The sequence below is a fragment of the Buceros rhinoceros genome, unplaced genomic scaffold (genome assembly GCF_000710305.1).
Source record: "Buceros rhinoceros silvestris isolate BGI_N320 unplaced genomic scaffold, ASM71030v1 scaffold885, whole genome shotgun sequence".
Lineage (NCBI taxonomy): Eukaryota > Metazoa > Chordata > Aves > Bucerotiformes > Bucerotidae > Buceros > Buceros rhinoceros.
In genome coordinates, this window is record NW_010414348.1 from 63,520 (window position 1) to 83,744 (window position 20,225).

The following is a 20,225-nucleotide window of genomic DNA, read 5'->3' on the forward strand; positions in this document are numbered from 1 at the left end:
GGGAACAGGTAATTCTAGCCCCTGGAAAGCTACTGCCTCCACAGACAATGCTGCACCAACATACCAACATGAACATTTCCAGCATTATACACCACCTTACTCAGCTCACAGTCCATTCTTGATCACATAAAATAGCATTGCCAGAATTCAGCTTGCTTATATTCTACTTAAAGCAGCCAAGGAAAGACATGTGAACAAGATACAAAGGAATGAAAGGATAAAGCTTCTATAAAATAAGAATGGCCCAACACCATCGTCTCTATCCTGCAGCATGTCCTTGGCTAATCCTGTCATTCTGTACTATATACAGGAAAAGAGTAGTGGCTTCTACCAATAAATCCAAGGATTTTTCTTCCATATCTCAAACACATAAACCAGCTAACACTGGACACAGGGAAGCATCATATTCCATTTCTACACTGTGTTAATATTAAGAATGAAATGGTTTCCTACCTAAAATATCCTGAATTGCCACAAATTTTGTAACTGAAGAGAGACAGAATCCTTTGGAGCCCAAACTAGACCTCAAGGTAAACCTCAGCAATGCATGTAAGATGAAAAAGCTGCAAGTTGTCTCGCCTACATGCAACTGATCTGCTGCTAGACACCTTAAAACCAGACCTTCCTCCTTGTGAATTCACAGGTTCACAGCTGAAAAACAGTCAATGGGTCCAGTTTCAACTTATACAAAATCTGCAGTTACAGCTGCAGGGTTTGTTGTGTTTTCTTAACCTGTTACTACATTGATACTTGATAGGATTTTTTTCATTACCGTGTTAATGCAGCCTGCCTTATCCAGCACCAACTAATGCATTTACCATTCCAAAGGCAAACAGTTATAGCCAAGAGAATATATTATAGCTCTACATAGTGGATACAACAATCCAAAATTCACCTAGAGCAATTGATTGTAATTCTCAGTAAACAGGGAACCTCCTCAAGAATCAGCATTAATAATAATAAATAATTCTGCAACTGTAGATTCTATATCTCCAGTTTCAAACAAGAAAACACACATAAAAAAACCCCAAACCAAACCAAACATCCTCATCCTTAAACTGTTCAAATCAAACTCTTTCCAAAACCAAGGGCAAGTCCAAGCATAATGCTTAAAAATCAGGGAACACACTTTGGAGTGACCAAGAGATTTCTACCATATTTTAGAGCCGAAAGAGAGTCATATCTGGAAGCCAATGCAAGATCCACTGCAATGCGCATACACCTTAATTTCCTCCTTTTCTTGTACATAACCCCTTTAGTTTCCTGTCTATTTCCTACACATTTCCTACACAGCCAGCATCTACCACGAATACCTTAAATCTATCTTCTGCTCCAGAACAGAAGGAAGTGTGAATGACAACACACAGACTGGTCACTGACAGAAAAGTTGGTCTTTCTTCTCTGAAGGGGTGTTAAAAGTATCTGGATCTAACAGTAGGCAAAACAACTTCATAGTATAAAATGTGTCATCTACAGCTGAATGACCAAGCTTATTTCAATTAGGATAACTGAAATGCAGATTAAGTGTAGACATAAGCCCATATTTCATGCGTGTGTAATTACACAAACCATGCATTAAGATGTAGGAACTGCTTAGGTTAGGGGTTCCCATCTGCAATTACAATTTGGGTGCAACTCCAGTATTCAGTGGACAGCTGACCTTTTTAAGTGGACAAAGAGAGCCTTACCAAAAAAAGAAATTAATGGAATTAGCAAGATAACCTAAACAGAGAAAGAAAATCCAGCCAACAATTTTTCCAGTACAAAAATCTTGTTACTGCAGGACAAGTCACTTACAGAAACCACAAGGCTTTGCCTCCCAAGGCTAGAAGAAATGGGAAACTGAATGGAATTAACCTTGGTGCTATTTTGGGAAAGGTGCAAATAACTATCTTCTTGTCTGCTGACTGCTCTGACAGTGCATCTCCTTTCCCTTGCAGGTTCACTCTACTTGCAGGAACTGCTCACATAGCCCACCTCCTACCGTGAGCAAAGGATTCAAGGATGAAACGGAAACAGCAGTGGATCCGAACTCTGAGAAAAGGAGGACAAATGTTTCCTTCCACAGGTCTTACAGTTGCCCTGAAGCCTGCTTGATCTCTAAAACTGGTAATAAGCTGCTACTGTTTCCTTCTCAGTTGCCTACAAAAGTGTCACATTCTTTATTACTTTGATGTAGCACATCTGAAAGCAAAGAGAGAAGCAGAAAATTGCAATGAAATGCAAAGTTTTCTTTTTACCTGGCATTGGCTCCTTTAAGGTCACAGAAGTGCGAGAGTAAAGCTTTCACTACATCATTGCAGACAACTTTAACTACATCGATGTGACTCAGCCTCTGTCGCAGCTGCTTGGCAATCTCCCAGAAGTCTTCGGACAGCAGCTGGTACAGCTGCCCTTCGTCTCTGCTGAGTTGCCCATACCAGGACAGGATGTAATCTCTATAGCTGTAGTCAAACACTGAAAGGCGAAACAAAAAATTAATTAGCAAAAACTGCAAAAGGGGAAGGCAAGTTAGGAAAAACATAACCCTCCACCTTTTCCTCAAAAACATCATCTTCTTTGGGTTTTAAATTCTCACCAAAGAAAGTAAGGTTGGCAAAGTTACAGAATTCTGCACCTAACAGGTTACTGGAGGTCACTCTGCAAAGCCAAGCCTCTAAGTAGATTTGCTCAGACAGTCAGGTTACAAACCTCAAACTAATACCTGCCTCTCAACAGTAGATTTGGTTATTCAAAATACCACATAACCTGACTGCATCTAGGCTTATTGCATACTGAAACTAGTCGTCTTTATATGGGAATTTAACAGTCTCCACTCCAAAGTCACAGTTAAAAGCAGAGGTGGTAAGGTTTTTGGATTTCGAAGGCGGCATGTAGGATACTGAACAATGCTGCAGAAAGTACATTATAGGATCAGAAAAGCTAGAGATAAGAGAGAACAAGTAGATTAGCGAGACAGCATGAACTTCAAAAATGACGGGCTATTCCAAACCATGCCTACAAGCTATAACCAAGATTACTGTAATTGCAAATCCCATGGCAACACCATCTTCTACCATTCTGACTTCTTTTTTTGACAATATTTGTGTGCCATCCGTTTTACCAATGTTTGATTATAGCAAATGTCCTTGGAGGTCTAGGAGGGAGGGGGGGGTGCTCAGGGAACACACAGGAGCCATTTTAGCAGTCACAGGAAGATGGGGAGAAAGTTAGGGTGGAAGGAGGAGTAAGTTTGCATCTATCAGAGGAGTAACTGAACAAGAATAGGAAAAATAAGCATGTGCCTGATAATCTGAACAGCTTCTTTACAAGACATCCTTGATTTCAGACTTCTTGTATCAAAAGTACATCTCATAGGTCAGTGTAAGCCCATGGTACAAAGTAATCATGTCACGCCACTATTTCTTACTTTTCACTTTGACAGATGTTGGGTTTTTTGGCAGCTTAGTAACTAGAAGCAGCTCCCTGGCACTGCAACAGTGAACTAATATCATACTAATAGCAGAACAACATAAGCTGGATACTTCTGCCTGCCTAAAATACTAGCAGACCTCATTCAACATCACCTTTGCAGTTAAAAACATTGCAAAAGAAAAGGCCAAAATTGATAAAAGCTTCTAGACAAATGCTTCACAAATCAGCTTCCTCAGGTTTATGAAGAAACTGAGTCACTTCACCGAGTATGATGAAATAGATACTTAAAAGCCTTTTACCAAGTAATTTCAAGGTTTTTAAATTAATTATTCAGAAAAATGTTTAAAGAAATAAATAGAAGTTTTGAAGTTTTGTTTCTTTTTTCCAATCCAGGAGCGGAAAAAAAGTACATACAGCCATACTGAAGGATGGGAATTTCCAGTGATGAAACATAGCCAATTTCATTACTTCTCGAAAATAGAAGAAATCATATTGCATTGATAACTTTCACTCACAAATACTACAAAGTGATAAAAACAGGTATAAAAGGTAGTGGTCTTCTGATAAGCAAGCTGAAGAATAATCCCTCAATAGACCAAAGAGCAACAGGGAACAGCTTTTTAGAAACGGAAGTTTATTACTTATCTCATCTCCCATCACAATACACATTTTTACGAACCCTTTTTTCCACAGCTGTCCCCATGTCCTCCTGCAACCACCATTTTCTTATAGCTTGGTTACTGTCTTCTGTTGCAATACCTGAAATGCTGCGGAAAGTTTATCACAGTTGATCACATGGATTCTTTCTTTTCACCAACTCTGCAAGCGAACCCTAAGTGTGGTATTTGTTATCATACCCACTGGCAGATAATGACTTTTCCAGAATTTCTTACAGACACCCTCTACCCTTTGCAAGGGTGCAAAGTAGCCTATTTTTCAGCATCTTTTGCCTAAGAAGCCAAGTCATGGTATAGAGTGGTGGCTCCTACAGATATCTATTGGACAGAGCTCTCAAAAAGCACAAGAGTAAACTTGTATCTCAATCCCTTAGACTACATTCTCTTTCATAACACATCTCTATTCTCACTGAACCTTAATTTATAACTGTATTTTCAGGCAACTCCTCTCCAAAATGAGCTCAGTTTCTAATTCACTCCATAATCACTGTCACATTGAATGTTAAGTCTCTGTGCTCTGGTAAAGAACAACATTCAAACACATAATAATGCTGATTAGAAAACTATTATCAGAGTACAACTCTCATGATGATACAAAACTGGGAGTTGAGGCTGGCACACCAGAAGGCTGTGCTGCCATTCAGTGAGACCTGGACAGGCTGGAGAATTGGGCAGAGACGAACCTAATAAAGTTCAACAAGGACAAGTGTAGAGCCCTGCACCTGGGGAGGAGTAACGCCATGCACCAGTACAGATTGGGGGTTGTCCTGCTGGAAAGCAGCTCCACAGAGAAGGACCTGGGAGTCCTGAGGGATAACAAGTTACCCATGAGCCAGTAGCGTGATCTTGGGGCCAAGAAGGCCAATAGTACCCTGGGGTACATTAAGAAGAATGTGACCAGCAGGTCTAGGGAGGTTCTCCTCCCCCTCTACTCTGCCTAGTTAGGCCACATCTGGAGTACAGTGTCTAGTTCTGGGCTCCCCAGTTCAAAAGAGTAAAGGAACTACTGGAGAGTCCAGCAGTGGGCTACAAAGACAACTACGGGAGTGGAGCTTGTCTCTTAAAAGGACAGGCTAAGAGACCTGCGTGTCTTTAGCCTGGAGAAGACTGAGAGGCGATCTCATCAATGCTTATTAAGATCTAAAAGTCAGATGCCAAGAGGATGGGGCCAGACTCTCTTCAGTGGTGCCCAGCGACAGGAGCAAGAGGCACAAACCAGAACACAGGGAGTTCCATCTGAACATGAGGAAAAATTTTCTTACTTTGAGGGTGTCAGAGCACTGGAACGGGCTGCCCAGAGTGGCTGTGGAGTCTCCTTCTCCGGAGATATTCAAAACCCACCTGGATGCATTCCTGTCCAGCCTGCTCTAGGTGAACCTTCTTTAGCAGAGGCATTGGACTAGATGATTGCCAGGGGTCCCTTCCAACTCCTATCATTCCATGAACTCTTGTAACTTTACTGTATTCCCAGTTGAAATACCTGAAGGTATTTTAGGTCTTCTAGTGGGAAGACTCCTGCTCAGACACAGCAAGGTGAAGGTACAGTTCTTCATCTTGGTGTGTCAACATGAAAGAACCACAATATCTAGTGACAATATCAAACTAAGGACAAAAGATCACCAATCATCACCAAAATTAAAATGTTTCTCTCTGCCAGTTGCACAATTTCACACCTTAAATGGATTACTCCAAACCATATTTTCCTACACCTACCTTTTATAAGTCTCTTCCTTTACATGCTTTCTATAGTTTCCTTGTCACTTCTGAGCCTTGTTGCCCTTCCTGCATCACAACAGTTTAACCATGCTGTCCTCTATAAAGTTCAGAGTATTGTAGAGCCCAGAATATGTCCAAATGAGCAGTGAAACAGCTTTTACAACTTTCTTAAAAAAAAAAAGACACCAGCCACAGACACTAACTGCCTCATCTGTACGTGTCACCCTGGCCATGATGTGCTGTTGCTGCTGTAGTTTCATGCCTACTGATGCAGCTGGTATCTCTTTCAGCACTCTAAACAAACACAGAAAACAAATGTAAGAATTTCATAGAGCACAGCTTGCTTCCTTCAGAAATCTGCTCATGCATCTACTCATTATTTTTACACTGCACGTTCCCTGAAACATTGCAAACAACTGGTCAAAAGACGAGAAAGGAATAAATAGAAAATCAGAACACCCTTTGAGGACAATACCTTACTACCACTAACTCAGCCACTACAAACATGAAACAAATTTCTTCTGATCAAATCGGATGCAGTGACAGTGATGAGTCTAGTGCAAAACTGTAGAAACGTCTACTGGATTTTCTAAATTAGTTCAGAGAAGCCAAGTCCCCAGTTGTTATAATTTGATTAAAAGTCATTCCCATGTGAATGTGAAATTGAGCCTCTTCAATTACTCTTTTTAAAGACTGCGAAGTAAAACAGCATTGACAGTAGAGATCCAGAAGCTCGTGTGTAAGTTAGTGAGGACACACATCCACACCCTTTCTTCATTTCTGATCCTATGCAGGTCTGCAGCAACTGCTAACCCTTCTTCCGCATTCAGAGGTTCGATGGCACCACAAGAGCCAGTGGGTCAGATTGGCTTCAAACATGCCATTTGCAGAGCTTCACATTAAGCAGTTTTTATGCTATTAAGATTCATTACCCAACTTCATGAAAAATGACATAGAAATCTGAATTACAAAGATTAAATGCCTACCTATTTTCTCAGTGCACCAATAAAAGACAGACTAGAAGTATTTTCCCTAAGCAAATGCAGACATAGGCTTCCAAGTTTCAAAAAAGGAGTAAATATCCTTTCCTGAAAGCACTGCAGAGACCAGAACCATTATGATAAGTTATGGTCAAATCCAAAAGTCTCCTGCGCCTATATGAACAACAGATGAAAAGGTGTGACTGCAACACTGGCTTGAATTACTCCACAACAGCAAGCATTGCAATCTGTAAAATAGAAATGCAACATTAATATGAATTGTGTTAAAGTCCTGCATCAGGAAACCAACATCAAACAGCCGAAAAGTATTATAATGCTGTGCTATTACAACATTATATTTAACATGCATGGTATGCTTATCATAAGCTACACTTGAAGAAAAATGCTTTCAATAAAAATTTAATGGAAAAAGATGACAGACTATGCTACTGTTAAGTACCTGGCAAGGATCTGTTCTATGGAAGTAAAGATTAAATGCTTCTTTATTTGTTACAGCTACTATTTTTCCCTCCTGCCAAAAGCCAATTCAGTCGAAGAAAAAGGTCTTATCTTCATCCTCAAAAAATCAAACCTATGTTGAAGTCCCTCAAAGTTACTAGTAAATATTCTGAATATACCACCCTATCATTTCCAAGATGCTAATTTTGAAATCTAAAGAGACACAGACCATTATTCACTTACTGCATTTTAGATTTTATTATGTTTTAGCTATATAATACAAATTAAGATGATGAGGTTTTATACTTAACATTATCTTTATTTGTTGAAATTTCTCATGCCCAAAACCTCTTTATTTAGACCATGGTGTTAAAGGCTGGCAAAACGCTGTGTAAATGCTCTGACTTCAGTGACTGGGAACCTCACCCAGTCACTACCAATAGTGATTTATAGATTTCAGTTCTCGTGTTAAAGTTTGTGCTTGGAAAATTGCTACCATTTCTTGGTTTATTGGCATTTTACATTATTCAAGTTTCATGAAACTGACATGTTTAATGGATAAGATTTTACCATTGTGCATCCATGGATAGTCCCTGTGCAAAAGGGATCGTACCCTAACAGCCTCCCATTCCACATTGTTTGGTTTATTTTTATTAGAATTTTCTTGTCATTTGCTTCTTTAATAATTCTAATGAATGAGCAGAAAAAATATGGACATTTCTAAATATATAACCAAGAGAAAAAATGTTTAAAGAAATCTAGGAAATGCATTTAAAAAAACAGAAAAAATTTCTGTTCAAATAGTTTCGCCCATGTACCCTTTGCCAAGAGTTCTTAGCTCCAAGTGTTGAACACCAGTAGCAGTGAGAACATGAATTCAAATTAAGTCTTGCTCATATTTTGGACCCAAACAACTCATTTTTTGAGAGTTGTGGGGGGGAAAAAAAAACAACAAAAAAAACCCCACACAGCTTTTCAAATAAAGGGTGGCAAAAGCTTCTATGATTTTTTTTCCTAAATGTCAACATGTGCATCTTAAGTTGGAAAGTGAGATAGATTGGGAAAAAACTCCTTCTGTAAAGGGAAGGCCTGCCTTACATCTCTAACAGAGTTCTAAATGGTCAACAAGAACACAGACAGGCAAGATCTGATCCCTATGTACCATCTAATTAAATTTCCAAAGTATTTCCAACAAGGTCACCTCAACACATGATAGAAGAAAGATAAGCCACTATGAAAGAAGAGATGGTTCTCTGGTATGAAATATTTTAAGAGCTAAGAAACACAGAATATGAATAAATAGTTGATTTTCACAGCAGAAGAATTTCACCAGTGGAATTCTGCTGGGATCTGTGCTATGGCCTGTGCTGTTTTACTTAGTCATAAATGACCCAGTAAACCACGTAAATAATAGGAAGACCAATTTTCCTGACACTACAAAAGCAGTAGAGACAAAGACTGACTGTGAAGAATAACAAAAAGACCACAGGATATGAGGCAATAAAAATGGAAGATGAAATTCAGTTCACGGGAGACCAGCCACACACACAGCAGATAAATCTACTGACAGCTAGAGTGCTCATCCCAAACAGTATGCTGAGCCACAGCAGCACAAGTCTCGACTGATCACAGCCTGTCTTTAGAGATGTGTTCCTAAAATACCATATGATACAGGCTGAAAACATGAAGTTACCAGACAAGCAACGGGAAGCATTAAAAGGCTAAGAGTATTTGTAAAAGTAGGCCACCTTTTCTCTGCATAAGATAAATGAAAGGCAAACAAGAATCAAATCATCTATCAAGAAAAAGCAAGAAAATACTGAAAAAAACCACCCTGCATTTCAGTGTTAGTGGCTCAAGCTCCAGCTGAAAATGGGACTCAAGGGTTTAAGATTAAAAGGCCTTCTCTTTCTACCGTATTCGACAAAGAAAATCTTTACATAACATTATCCTTGTTCTGGTTTTGAGCACTTAAGAGTTCATAAAACACATCAGCCAGTAGCAGGGCTAATTCACAGCTTTCCCTCACCTTGTATCTGCAGCTTACACGAGCATGCTATAATTCAGAACAAAACAGCTCTCTGAAGCACCATCCTTTTATACTACTCTGTTGTTAGTGGGAGACAGAAAAGAAGTTTAGAACTGCGCGGTAAACCAAGGTAAACAGACGTTCCGTCTTGGTGGTGCTGAGAGATCAACATTGTAGAACAACAATTCCCAACAACTCTGTTACACTGGCTTTGGCAAGGCAAGAAGCTATTGAAGACAGAGACAACTAGTATCAGCCAATGACCATCACAGGAAAACTAAGCACCGCAGTGTTTTTCACTTTATTGAAATAAGACTGATGGTTGAAATGGAACCATGCATGACTCCTTCAATTAAAACTAAGGCTTATCACTGATATTTAACCTTCCAACTACATTAACAGACTATGATAAGAACATCAGAAATAATGCAGGAAAGCAAGTGACAGCTTATCAAGTTAGACACACACCGCAGAACCTCAGAAGTGCCATTCTAAACACCAACACGTCCACACAGACTGACTGTAACACCAGCAAAAGCACAGCATGACTGAGTAATAGTCAACAGGCAATTCCTGAAGGGTGCAAGGTAGTTATCAACTAGCAATAAATCCTAGGCAAACTTAATTACACAGAGGATGAAAAACAGGTGATGAAGTTAGAATTAACCAAAGGGCTGTCTCTTCATAACCAGCAATAGCATCACTGAAACTAGATGAGGCTGGCTCCTCAAAAAACTTTATCCTTACATCTCTAAGGTAACGTAAAGAGAAGTAAAATCTGATTAAAAAGCCACTGCAAAACCCAGCTGACTGTGGTAATCTGACAACACCTACTCAAACCTCATGTAGGGGTAGGAGTTTGAACTGATCTCCAAGATTAAAACCTCAGGAGAACTGAGAGTCTAACTAAATGAATGAGACTTTTTAAAGAATTCTGTTGAACAGCATGTTAGATCTAGACAGCAAGAAGTTGGCAAAAATTCATGGGATTTACAAATACTTTAATCCTCATCAGTGTAAGATTGATTAGCATTAGAGTATGGCACTAATGAAACAAAAATACAAAGAGTATTTTTAATACCATTATTAATAAAATTTTATTTAACCACGAACTTGGAAAAAAGCACTCATAAAATCAAGATAAGTACAAATTTCAGAACTGTCACAGGGCAAGGAACACGTCCTGCTTATTTTCACACAGACTGATCATTTCACTGTAATGAAAAAGTAAAACGTTTATTTTGGGGGTTAATTCAGTATCTCAAATTTAAGTTGACTCAGACACCTTCCAAAACAAAATATCTTGCTTAAGTCTACATGTGGTAGAATGAAAAGTACAGTCTCATCCTCATCAAACTGCATAACGGAGGAGAAGTTGGCTCTGTTAGTCACTAAGGCCTGGAAGAAATACAACCAAATCTAACAAATTTGCTCTCCAAAATTCCGAGTGAGAATGAAGGGTAAAAGCTCCTCTGAAAAGAAATGGCAGAAAGGCAAGTAAGCTGTCACAACAGAAGATCCTTGACTCTGGAAAGTGAATCACTTAAATACTGGTAACTTTCAGCTTTACTGAGTAAAGATGTTCTCTGTCTCCAAATAACCCGACCACCTCTGACTCTGTGTCGATTATATCAAGGCTGCAATTTCAAACTACAATGCAGGTTATTCAAAATGTAAAGTGCATATATGAGAATAAAGCAAATAACTTGTTCGAGCTTATTTCATGAATGCAATGTTTAGACTCCACTATCCTTTTCACACCATCAGGAATCCTATAACTTGACAGATTCCAGATTAAATGGTGCCAAAATCAAATTATAATGAATCACCTTCACAGAAACATATCACATCAGGTAAAATGTTCTAATTGTATATTTTAGCTACATATATTGCTAACAGCTATTCATAAAACTAACTTTAAAAACATTACAGATACCAGGAAGTTTTCACGAGACAACCAACCTGTTTAAACCAATGATAATTTTAAAATTATCCTCCCCAGATATGAAAAAAGATATGGGAAAAAAAGTGCTGCAAAGAAATCTTAAAGGAAAAAATATTCAAAATCAGATAAAATCCTTACAAAAGACTGAAATGGCATCCATGTTTATAAATATATTTTAAATGCTACAGCACACGAATTTGTGTTTTCTTTTGTCTCCCCCCAAACTGCCTTTAAGTTCCAACTTAGCATAATCTTTTAAGTTACAAATGAAAAAAAAAAAATTTTGCTTCAAACTGACACTATCTCAAGTTTTACAATATCTTGTATTACCAGGAGTCAGTTGAAAAAATGTGCACAGAATTAGTAGTAATGATTTACTTTAAATAATTGTAATTAAGGTATTTTAAATCCATATGATCGTAGTTCACATATTACAATCTAAAACCCAGGGATTGTACTGGTGATCCATGGATTTCATAGACTATATCAGCTGGAAATACACATGCTGATTGTAGATTCAGTTTTCATGGCAAGATTTGCACTAAATAGGAAGACTGTTCGCAGGAGTCTACAGGATTTATCGGTTCAGGAAAACACAACCGAAAAATCTTTGAAATGTTACCATTTTGTTTCGTGCACAAGTATTAAGGATTCTATTTTAAAATATCTCTGTAAAAAACAGCCACTAAAATGACAAGATATCAGTGAAATTGCAAAAACAACGCATTACTTATTACAATGGATCTCTTGGGAAGACCAAGACCTTGGACTTTTATTTTGTATCAAAGAATACACCAGCATCATGTTCTAAAATCCTGGATTATGGTGCAGTTGTAGTTCGCTAAGAGGACAAGAGATACTCAGAATCTAATTCTCCTCTGTCCAAGTTAAGACTTACCTTCTTTCAGTGCTTTATCCATGTTGTGAGAAATGACCACTCTCCTTGATTGGACTGAATCATGGCAGCTTCCAGACAAATTACACTGAAATTCAAAAAGAGAACGTTCATCATAAGAGGAAGGAATAAACAAAAGATGGCAGAAGAAATAAGTTTGGAATTCAAGATGATAGTATTATATAATTTGGGTTTTATACGAGTATTGTCACCCCATGTGATTAAAACAGATGAGCTGTCTATGAGCTTATTATACATCGTTCGTTAACCACACACTACTACCTAGTGTTGCGTATTGTACGCTGCACAACTTGACAAATTGGCTTAAGGATGGGGTTTTTGGTAGAAGGGAGCTGTAACCATTTGTAATTCAATGCATTGAGAATAGGACATGCATTTAATATAAAAGCTGGAACTCTTCCATTTAGTATTTTTCACAGCTTTTGGTATCTCCAGGAGTTAGGTCAATAGCAAATAACATCTTTACAGTCTACTGTCTCACGATGGACTTAATTTAGCCTCATAAACCACTTTTAGAATAAAAGCAAAGCCCTTAGATCTCCTACAGTAATTTTGGTTCACATTGTTTTGGGCTTCTTCCTTTAAAGACATTTCCAGCATTTTAAGCTGTTCTACTACACAAACATTTGTCTGTTTTGAAGTATTAGCTCTTAGAGTGTCCAAACAGGTGGGCGGATAGAAAAACATTTTTCAGGATGTAGACAAAAAGCAGTGATTCATGCTGTCCTTATACAGAAAGGAATGTAATTCTAATCAGAAATACAAATTGTCCCCAGTGCCACTCAGCTTACTTTGCTCCCCTTGATGGGAGCTCAGACCTTCCTCACTGAGGACACGGTCCTTCAGAAATGTCCAAATCCTTCCAACATTCACCGAATAGAGAATAAGAAAGCAGTACAAACTTGAAGGGAGGGGGGGTGTCAGTAAAAACACTCTTTGATGTTTCTGAAGGTAGTATGCTGTAATTTCAGCCAACGCACAGGCAAACGGTGTATTTCAGTGCGACATGCGTACCTTCTACTGCAGACACATGCACATAGCCTTGTAGAAAGCATGTCTAACAGGACACAGATGAAACAGTCTAAGCACTACCCCAACAGCAAACTAAAGCTCTTCAGACTCTCTCACCTAACACACAGCATTTCTACAGATACTTTCCAGGCCTCCAGTGCTGACAGTCAATTTGTTCCAGCTTCTGGGTGAGCACAGCAACATCCCCTAGACCTCTTCCAGTCATTACTCTGAGACCATAGCTGTGGTCTTCCAGCCTTTTTCTACCCCCTTTGGCACCTCTGTCAATGGCAAGAGCAGCAAGATTTGAACATGACTGACTCCATTTGCAGCCCTCTCTTACTATCAAAACTATAGTTAAGGAGTAGTAAGAACAGACTGTTATATGATTAGTGAACCACTACCGATTTTTATGGCCACCTTTTACCTGAATATGATGCCAGTAAAAGTTTAAGTCATATCTACGTGAACGGCAGCAGAAAGCACTACTGCTGTTTGGAAGAACACCTAACAACAATATTTGCAAAGCCCCAATACATCACCTCTGACTGCTAATGATGTTGTGCTTCCTCCACGCAAAGCTGCATTAATGCTATTCACACAATTACTTCAGGATTCTTCTGCTTTATTTGCAGCAGGAAGTTGGATGATTCATAACCACTCCAATTTAAAAACAAAAAAGAGACAGACTCACAGAGACATTAAACATCCTGAATACATTTGGGGAGGGGGAAGGGATTCAGAAAGTCCTATTAAGCAAAGTCACTCAGGTCTTTCTGTGAAGAAAGAGCTCCTGAACAAAGCCACAATCCTGACTGAAGCTATACGACTAAAGTACTCCACCTTCCTTAACACTCACATTAGCTTGGGTGTCCTACAAGACAAATCCTTCTGCTAAACTGAGTCATGCCTGCACAGAGGTCAGTAACATCATGCCCCTAACTTAGGCATCAACAGCTCTCATCTGTACAGTTTGCAGAAAGTGGTTTTTAGGGCCTAAAGCATCAGTAAGCACTCTCTTGAAGTGCTAGCCAAATTACTCCTTCCAAAACTACTTTAAATACAATCTGAAAAAAGCAAATAATAAATGCTGAACTCTTGCCTCCCTACCTGCCTCAGTTCAGGACTTCTTTACAGCAGGAGGGATCCACGGTGGCAAGCAGCTTGCTCCTCACCCCACACTATGATCCAATGTACACAATTCCACAAAGCAGGAACCGCTCCTTTTACGTTTCAACCTTGAACACTTATGTTAAGAACGAGGTAGACTATTACGACCCCAATGAAATGCTGCCTCTTAAATACCAGGATACAAACTCACATTTCACCTTGCAAGAATATATTTCACTGAGAATGTCCTCTATGGTTGGTACATTAGATTTCTAAAAGGCACCAGGTTTTCATTTTTATAAAAAGAGTAACATGAATGTTTAGCATGGATAGTTCAAGTAAGACAAGTCATCAAAAAACTTGAAAGCAATGGAGTAAATATCACCAGTAGCAATGGTAATTTTGCTGCTGCATGAACGTAATTACTGAAGGGCAAAGGAAGAGGCAGAGTATATTAGATTTTCTGGGAAATTTTCCATACTCATATAGGTATTGCACACCACTATGAACAGTCTGAGAGAGAAGCACAAAGCCAGAAACAAACCTTGTTTAAAAACAAGGTTTCAACCTTGTTTAAAAACAAATTTTCAAGAATAAATGAGAATCTAACATTGAATAAAGAGTAATATTTAAACGAGTTGGAGTTATGTTGGTTGGGCTAGTTCAGGCTTAAGGAAAAAAAAAAAGAAAAACAGTTCAGAAGAGACCTTATTGCTGCCTCCAGGTAACAAATGAGAGAGCACAGAGAAAAGAGAACTAGACTCTTTTTGCACATGCACAGGACAAGAGGCAAGGTTACACAGGCAATTCCTACCAGTTCCTTACAAGGCAAAACTACTTTAATTATGAGGCTGGTCAAATACCAGAATGGGGGGCTGAGAGTCTGTGGAGTCTCCATCCCTGGAGATACTAAAAATTGGACAGGAGAAAGCCCTGAGCAACCTAACCTAGTCAGACCCACTTTGAGCAGGAAGGTGGATTAGACATCCTTCAGACTTTCCTACCCATCTGAACTATTCTGTGATCCTTGATGATCCTTCAGAGAGCTGGTAATGGATCAGGTCTTAAGCTGCCTTCTCTAAAACAGCTGTTCAAACTCCTTCTTCCTTTTATTCTTACAAACTTGCATTTATCGGAATCAAGTCTAGGTCTTGTTAGCTTATATTTGCTTTTAAAAAATTAAGTTCCTGTGACAACAGTAACTAAATAATCAGGCACGCTTATTTAGGTTAACAAAAACCTTAAAACAAACAATAACAACCCAGCACTTGTGGTAACAGAAGGATTTCAGAAAACTCACAGTCCAAACTCAGCTTTAATAGCTGAGAAAGTGAAAAATCCAGCAGAATTCACTGAAAGATTTTCTTCCTACCCTGTCTCAAGTCAGATAAAGGGCATATGCAGAGAACAGGTTCAGCTAGAAAGCCTAGACTTTAGTGTTTTCACATTTCTGCTCATGTAGCTCACCTAAAGGATAAAGGTGTTACATTTCATGAAACTGTTGGCATAACCCTGCCTGAGTCCAGATGTTCATAAATGGATTTAACAGAGCCAAAGCTCTAGCTTAGATGCTCTCTTATATCCCGACATGCACAACCACAGCCTCCCACCCAAAAAAGAAAGAAAATAGGACTCCACTCCATAGAGCTTATTGTTGCAGAATGGCAGAAACCAGACTGAAGATTAAACAAGGCTTGACAAAATGACTTGAAAGGCTAGGGGTGGAGCACATTTGGGAAGCACATGCAAAGAATGCGGTGGCTAACAAACACAGAGGCCTGCTTCCTGGAATAGTTCAAGTTTTCCCCAATTTTGACTTTGTTTGCAGGCTGAAAAAAAGGATGTGTGTATTTCCTGAAGACTTCTGAATAATCCTCATTGTTTGATACTTTTGACAATGGTTGAAGATGCAGAAAACAACAGTCCGAAAGGCCCAGAGGAAGAAAAAAAAAAAAAGGTTGGCATCGAGCCTGAAATTTTGTCTTAGGTTCAGTCTCCTACAGACACAAAAAATTAAGTTAATGTCATTTATTGGTTTATACAATTTAAGTAATTTAAAATTAGTTCTGAAGAAAAACATGAATGTAAATAATAAAGAATTAAGCAGGTGTTTCAACAACTACACTGAATGGCAGAGCGCAGAGAACACAAGAGTACCTTCCACTATCAAGAAATCCATCTGCAACATTCAGTCATCAATAGTAGTTCTTAAACTACAACAGCAGAAAGCCAGGCACGTGCGACAGGCACACCACATACAGACTTACTCTGCCATGGAATTAAAGCCAGAAGCAGAGAAAAATTGACAATTATTTCTATTACATTAACTCAATTACAACAAAACTAGATCAGAGCTCAGGTCAGATCCCACAATATAAATGGACATTGTGCATGAGAGGCTCAGTTTCATCACTGATCTGAAAAGCAAAGACTGTAATTCTTCAGCACACAAGAACTATCCCGTTACTCATCGCTACTTGCTCCACCCAGTGCTGATCTATCAACTCTCTTCTTTTCTTTGTAAAATATACATTAACATCAGACTGGACTTTGATAATAGCAAGTCACAGTTTCAAGTAATACTTCACTGAACTCTCCGTAAATTCAGCTTTAACTGATCTGAATAGATGTTTTCTTACAGTAGTAACTATGACTTCAATTTACGATGCAAAAATAAATTTTCTATTCACAAGAGTTAATATTTTTAATTAATATATATAGTTCTATTTAAGGTTACAAAGCAAGTATGTATATGTCACATTAAGCATAAATCTACATATATTACAGGATACCATAACTACCAATTTAAAAATCAAAATAATAGGATTAACATGCTTTAAGTATATTAAACATCATTATCTCAATAACTACTTTGTAATAACAGCATATATTATTTCCACTAATGTAATAGCTTCTGGAACATGTAAACTGTGTTTATTGTATGGGGATCTTCTACCTTAAACATACCATTTTCAAAACTGATAAAACTGTAGCAGTATAAAAACGGGCAAAACTTCCTTCACTTGAGATGCATGTTATACTAGACAGGCAAGAATATGAAAATGAAACTTTTCTCAAGTAATATTTTCATTCCCATTGTTACAGCTAAGAAATAATTAGTAAGTTAGCATTCAAATTTCTGCTCAGCAAAAAAAAAAAAAAGCAGTATAATTCTCTGATGGGTTCTTTAACATTACCATCAAAATAAAGGCCTGCATGAATTCTCAGGGTGCATGCACACCTCCAGCCTACTGAACATCTCCACGCTCTCCTCCTCCACTAAGAACAGACAGAAAGAACCTGTAGCCTATACCTCATGTCCTTTTGGAGACACGTAGCATGAAAACTGAAGTGCTGGCAAGTCAGAAAAACCTGCACAGACTCATGCCTCAGCTGCAGAGTCTCAGCTTGACAATCAGAGAGAAAATCCTGTGCTGCCTATTGCCATACCCTCCCTCCCACGTGGCTTTTCACTGTACAAAGGTAAGGTGTTCTTTCTAACAGAGCATCATAAAACATGCAGAATGAGTCGTCATCATTAATTTCATTAACATTAGGATGTTCTCTTTCACTCTGCATGCTAAATAGGAGAAAAAATGGTACTGAATGACTAGCCATATAAAACCCCTGTGGACACAACAGAAATTGCTACTCATGACAACAGGCAGGGAGGCCAGCGGGGGGAGGTGTTTGTAGGTTTTTTTTAACCATTTAACAAGGTGGCAGCTTGGAAAAGGATATAGTATTCTACACAACTGTCTCTTATTTGGGTAAATTTTGCTGCTCTCCTATGCAGAGCACAAAGAATCAAGACTTGCCAATAAGAATGAACTTGATCAGATTTTATTTTCAGACTGTTTCTGAAACGTGTACTGTTTTCAATCCCAACGCATATCTTGAATGCAAGATGCTTTCACTCTTGACCTTATTACAGAGGTTTAGGTTCCATCTTTAGGACTCCTCTGCCAGAGTCCTGACCAGTAAGATCCCAACGAGCCCACCACACATCCTTCTTAGTGACTCAGTGTGGCTCAGTTGTCAGGGAAATTAACTAGCTCCCTAGTTATGTTGCCAGTCATGAAACACTTTTCAAGTGACAAGCATTCCCTACAAAGGTAAAAGCAGCCTGATTCACAGCAAAATATGAAATGTCAGTCTAACACAACATTGATTAAAAGGCAAGCAAAATACAATGCAGAGCTGAAAATGACACAGGACATAAGGGAAAAGGGTTGCATGACAAGACAAGAAATCTAAATACACATGATGGATGAAAGACTGTGTGGAAATCTAAGTCTGCTCACCACTAAGGATTTATGCGACAAACAAGTGAGACACAGAGTCTGAAAAACATTCCATTTCCTGAGATCAGCCTCCTGTGAGAATAAAGTTATCACTTCAAAGTTACACCTGCAAGCAATGAACACACAGTCCTGACAAAACTTCAGTTCTGAAAAAGCTTATAGATCTCTAAGGATAATAGATATTCCACATCCCTAAAACTAAACTATACCAGAAATGTCCAAACTACAGGCCCCAAAGCGTAGCAGGCCCCCACTGAACAACAGCCGAAGGTTTGCAATTCATGCAACATTCTCTTAAAACTTTGAAAGATTCCTGAAATCGGTAGGCAATGCTATGATACCTTGTCATTATTTACATTTCAGGACTTCCCTAGTAGTAAAACTCACCTGCATCATCAAAAGAAGCATCAGACTGAGAACTCAATCTGAGTTCTGTTAAAAATATAGCTTGCTTAAACATATCCTCTCCTTTCAATCCAGAAAAAAAAAAAACCCAATAAATTAAAAGAATGGCAGTAGATGAGAATATTTAGTTGCAAGCTCAAGAGGTTCTAAACCAAGCATGACAGAAGAGCAGCAAGCAGAGATTCAGAGACTGTGATGACTGGCAGAACTAAGACTGCAGCAAAAATCCTGTAATACTAGAGCTCAGTATTCCCTAATGGACCAGGGAATGAGACAGACAACAAGACATGCTTGGCTTTAGGCAGGTAAAAACCCCCAGAAATACTTTTGAAGACTTAATAGGGTGTAAAGATCAAGATTGAATGGCATTAGGACTCTCCTCACAGGTGCTCCAAACTGCTCATTACCTCAAGGACTGCTTTGCATCACGCCTGAAACTGGTGCCTGCAGATGGCAAATCTTCCAACAGATGCTGGAGGTCCTGCAAGCTTACCTTTGCCAGCTTCATCCCATAGGAAAAGTCCAACAGTAGCGGGAAATAAAACTGTTGTGTCCATTCTCTCCAGTTCCTTTATGTTCTTCAAAAAGCACAGAGCACTCAGCTTAGATACCATGACAGATACTCAGCCTAAATTAAGCCCCTTTGAATCACTCAGACCATTTCCAATAATCTCACTAGTCACCCTCCCATGGCTTAAATAAAATCCCATACTATTTTCCAGGATCCGTAAGTTTCAACAATTAACTGATCCAATGAGAAAAGAATTACCTGCATGTGCTGTTTTTGGTTGGGATAGAGTTAATTTTCTTTAGAGTAGCTAGTATTGGGCTGTATTTTGCATCTGTGCTGAAAACTGTTGTTAACACATGGAAGTTTTAGTTATTGCTGAGCAGTTCTTACACAGAGTCAAGGCCTTTTATGTTTCTCGCACCACCCCACAAGCGAGTAGGCTGGGGGCGCACAAGAAGTTGGGAGGGGAGACACGCAGGACAGCTAGCCCCAACTGACCAGAGGGATATTCCATACCCTATGATGTCCTGCTCAACATATAAAGCTGGAGGAAGAAGGAAGGGGGTTATTTGGAGAGATGGTGTTTGTCTTTCCAAGTAACCATTACACGCAATGGAGCCCTGCTTTCATGGAGATAGCTGAACACCTGCCTGCCGCAGGAAGTGGTCAATTACTTCCTTGTGTGCACGGCTTTTGCCTTGCCTATTAAAATATCCTTATCTCAACTCATGAGTTTTCTCACTCTTAG

At 38.9% G+C, this 20,225-nt stretch overlaps 1 protein-coding gene across 2 annotated transcripts in view; it reads right to left on the minus strand.

Moving 5' to 3' along the window:
- SNX25 (sorting nexin 25) overlaps positions 1 to 12,140 on the minus strand; it is a 72,053-nt gene extending 59,913 nt beyond the window's left edge. For both annotated transcript variants that reach the window (XM_010137045.1, XM_010137044.1), the window contains exons 1-2: positions 12,119 to 12,140; positions 2,241 to 2,457 (exon numbers count right to left, since the gene is read on the minus strand). In XM_010137045.1, coding sequence (XP_010135347.1) covers positions 2,241 to 2,457; positions 12,119 to 12,140 — 239 coding nt within the window. The remainder of the gene's footprint in view (positions 1 to 2,240; positions 2,458 to 12,118) is intronic.
- Positions 12,141 to 20,225: the final 8,085 nt, after the last annotated feature.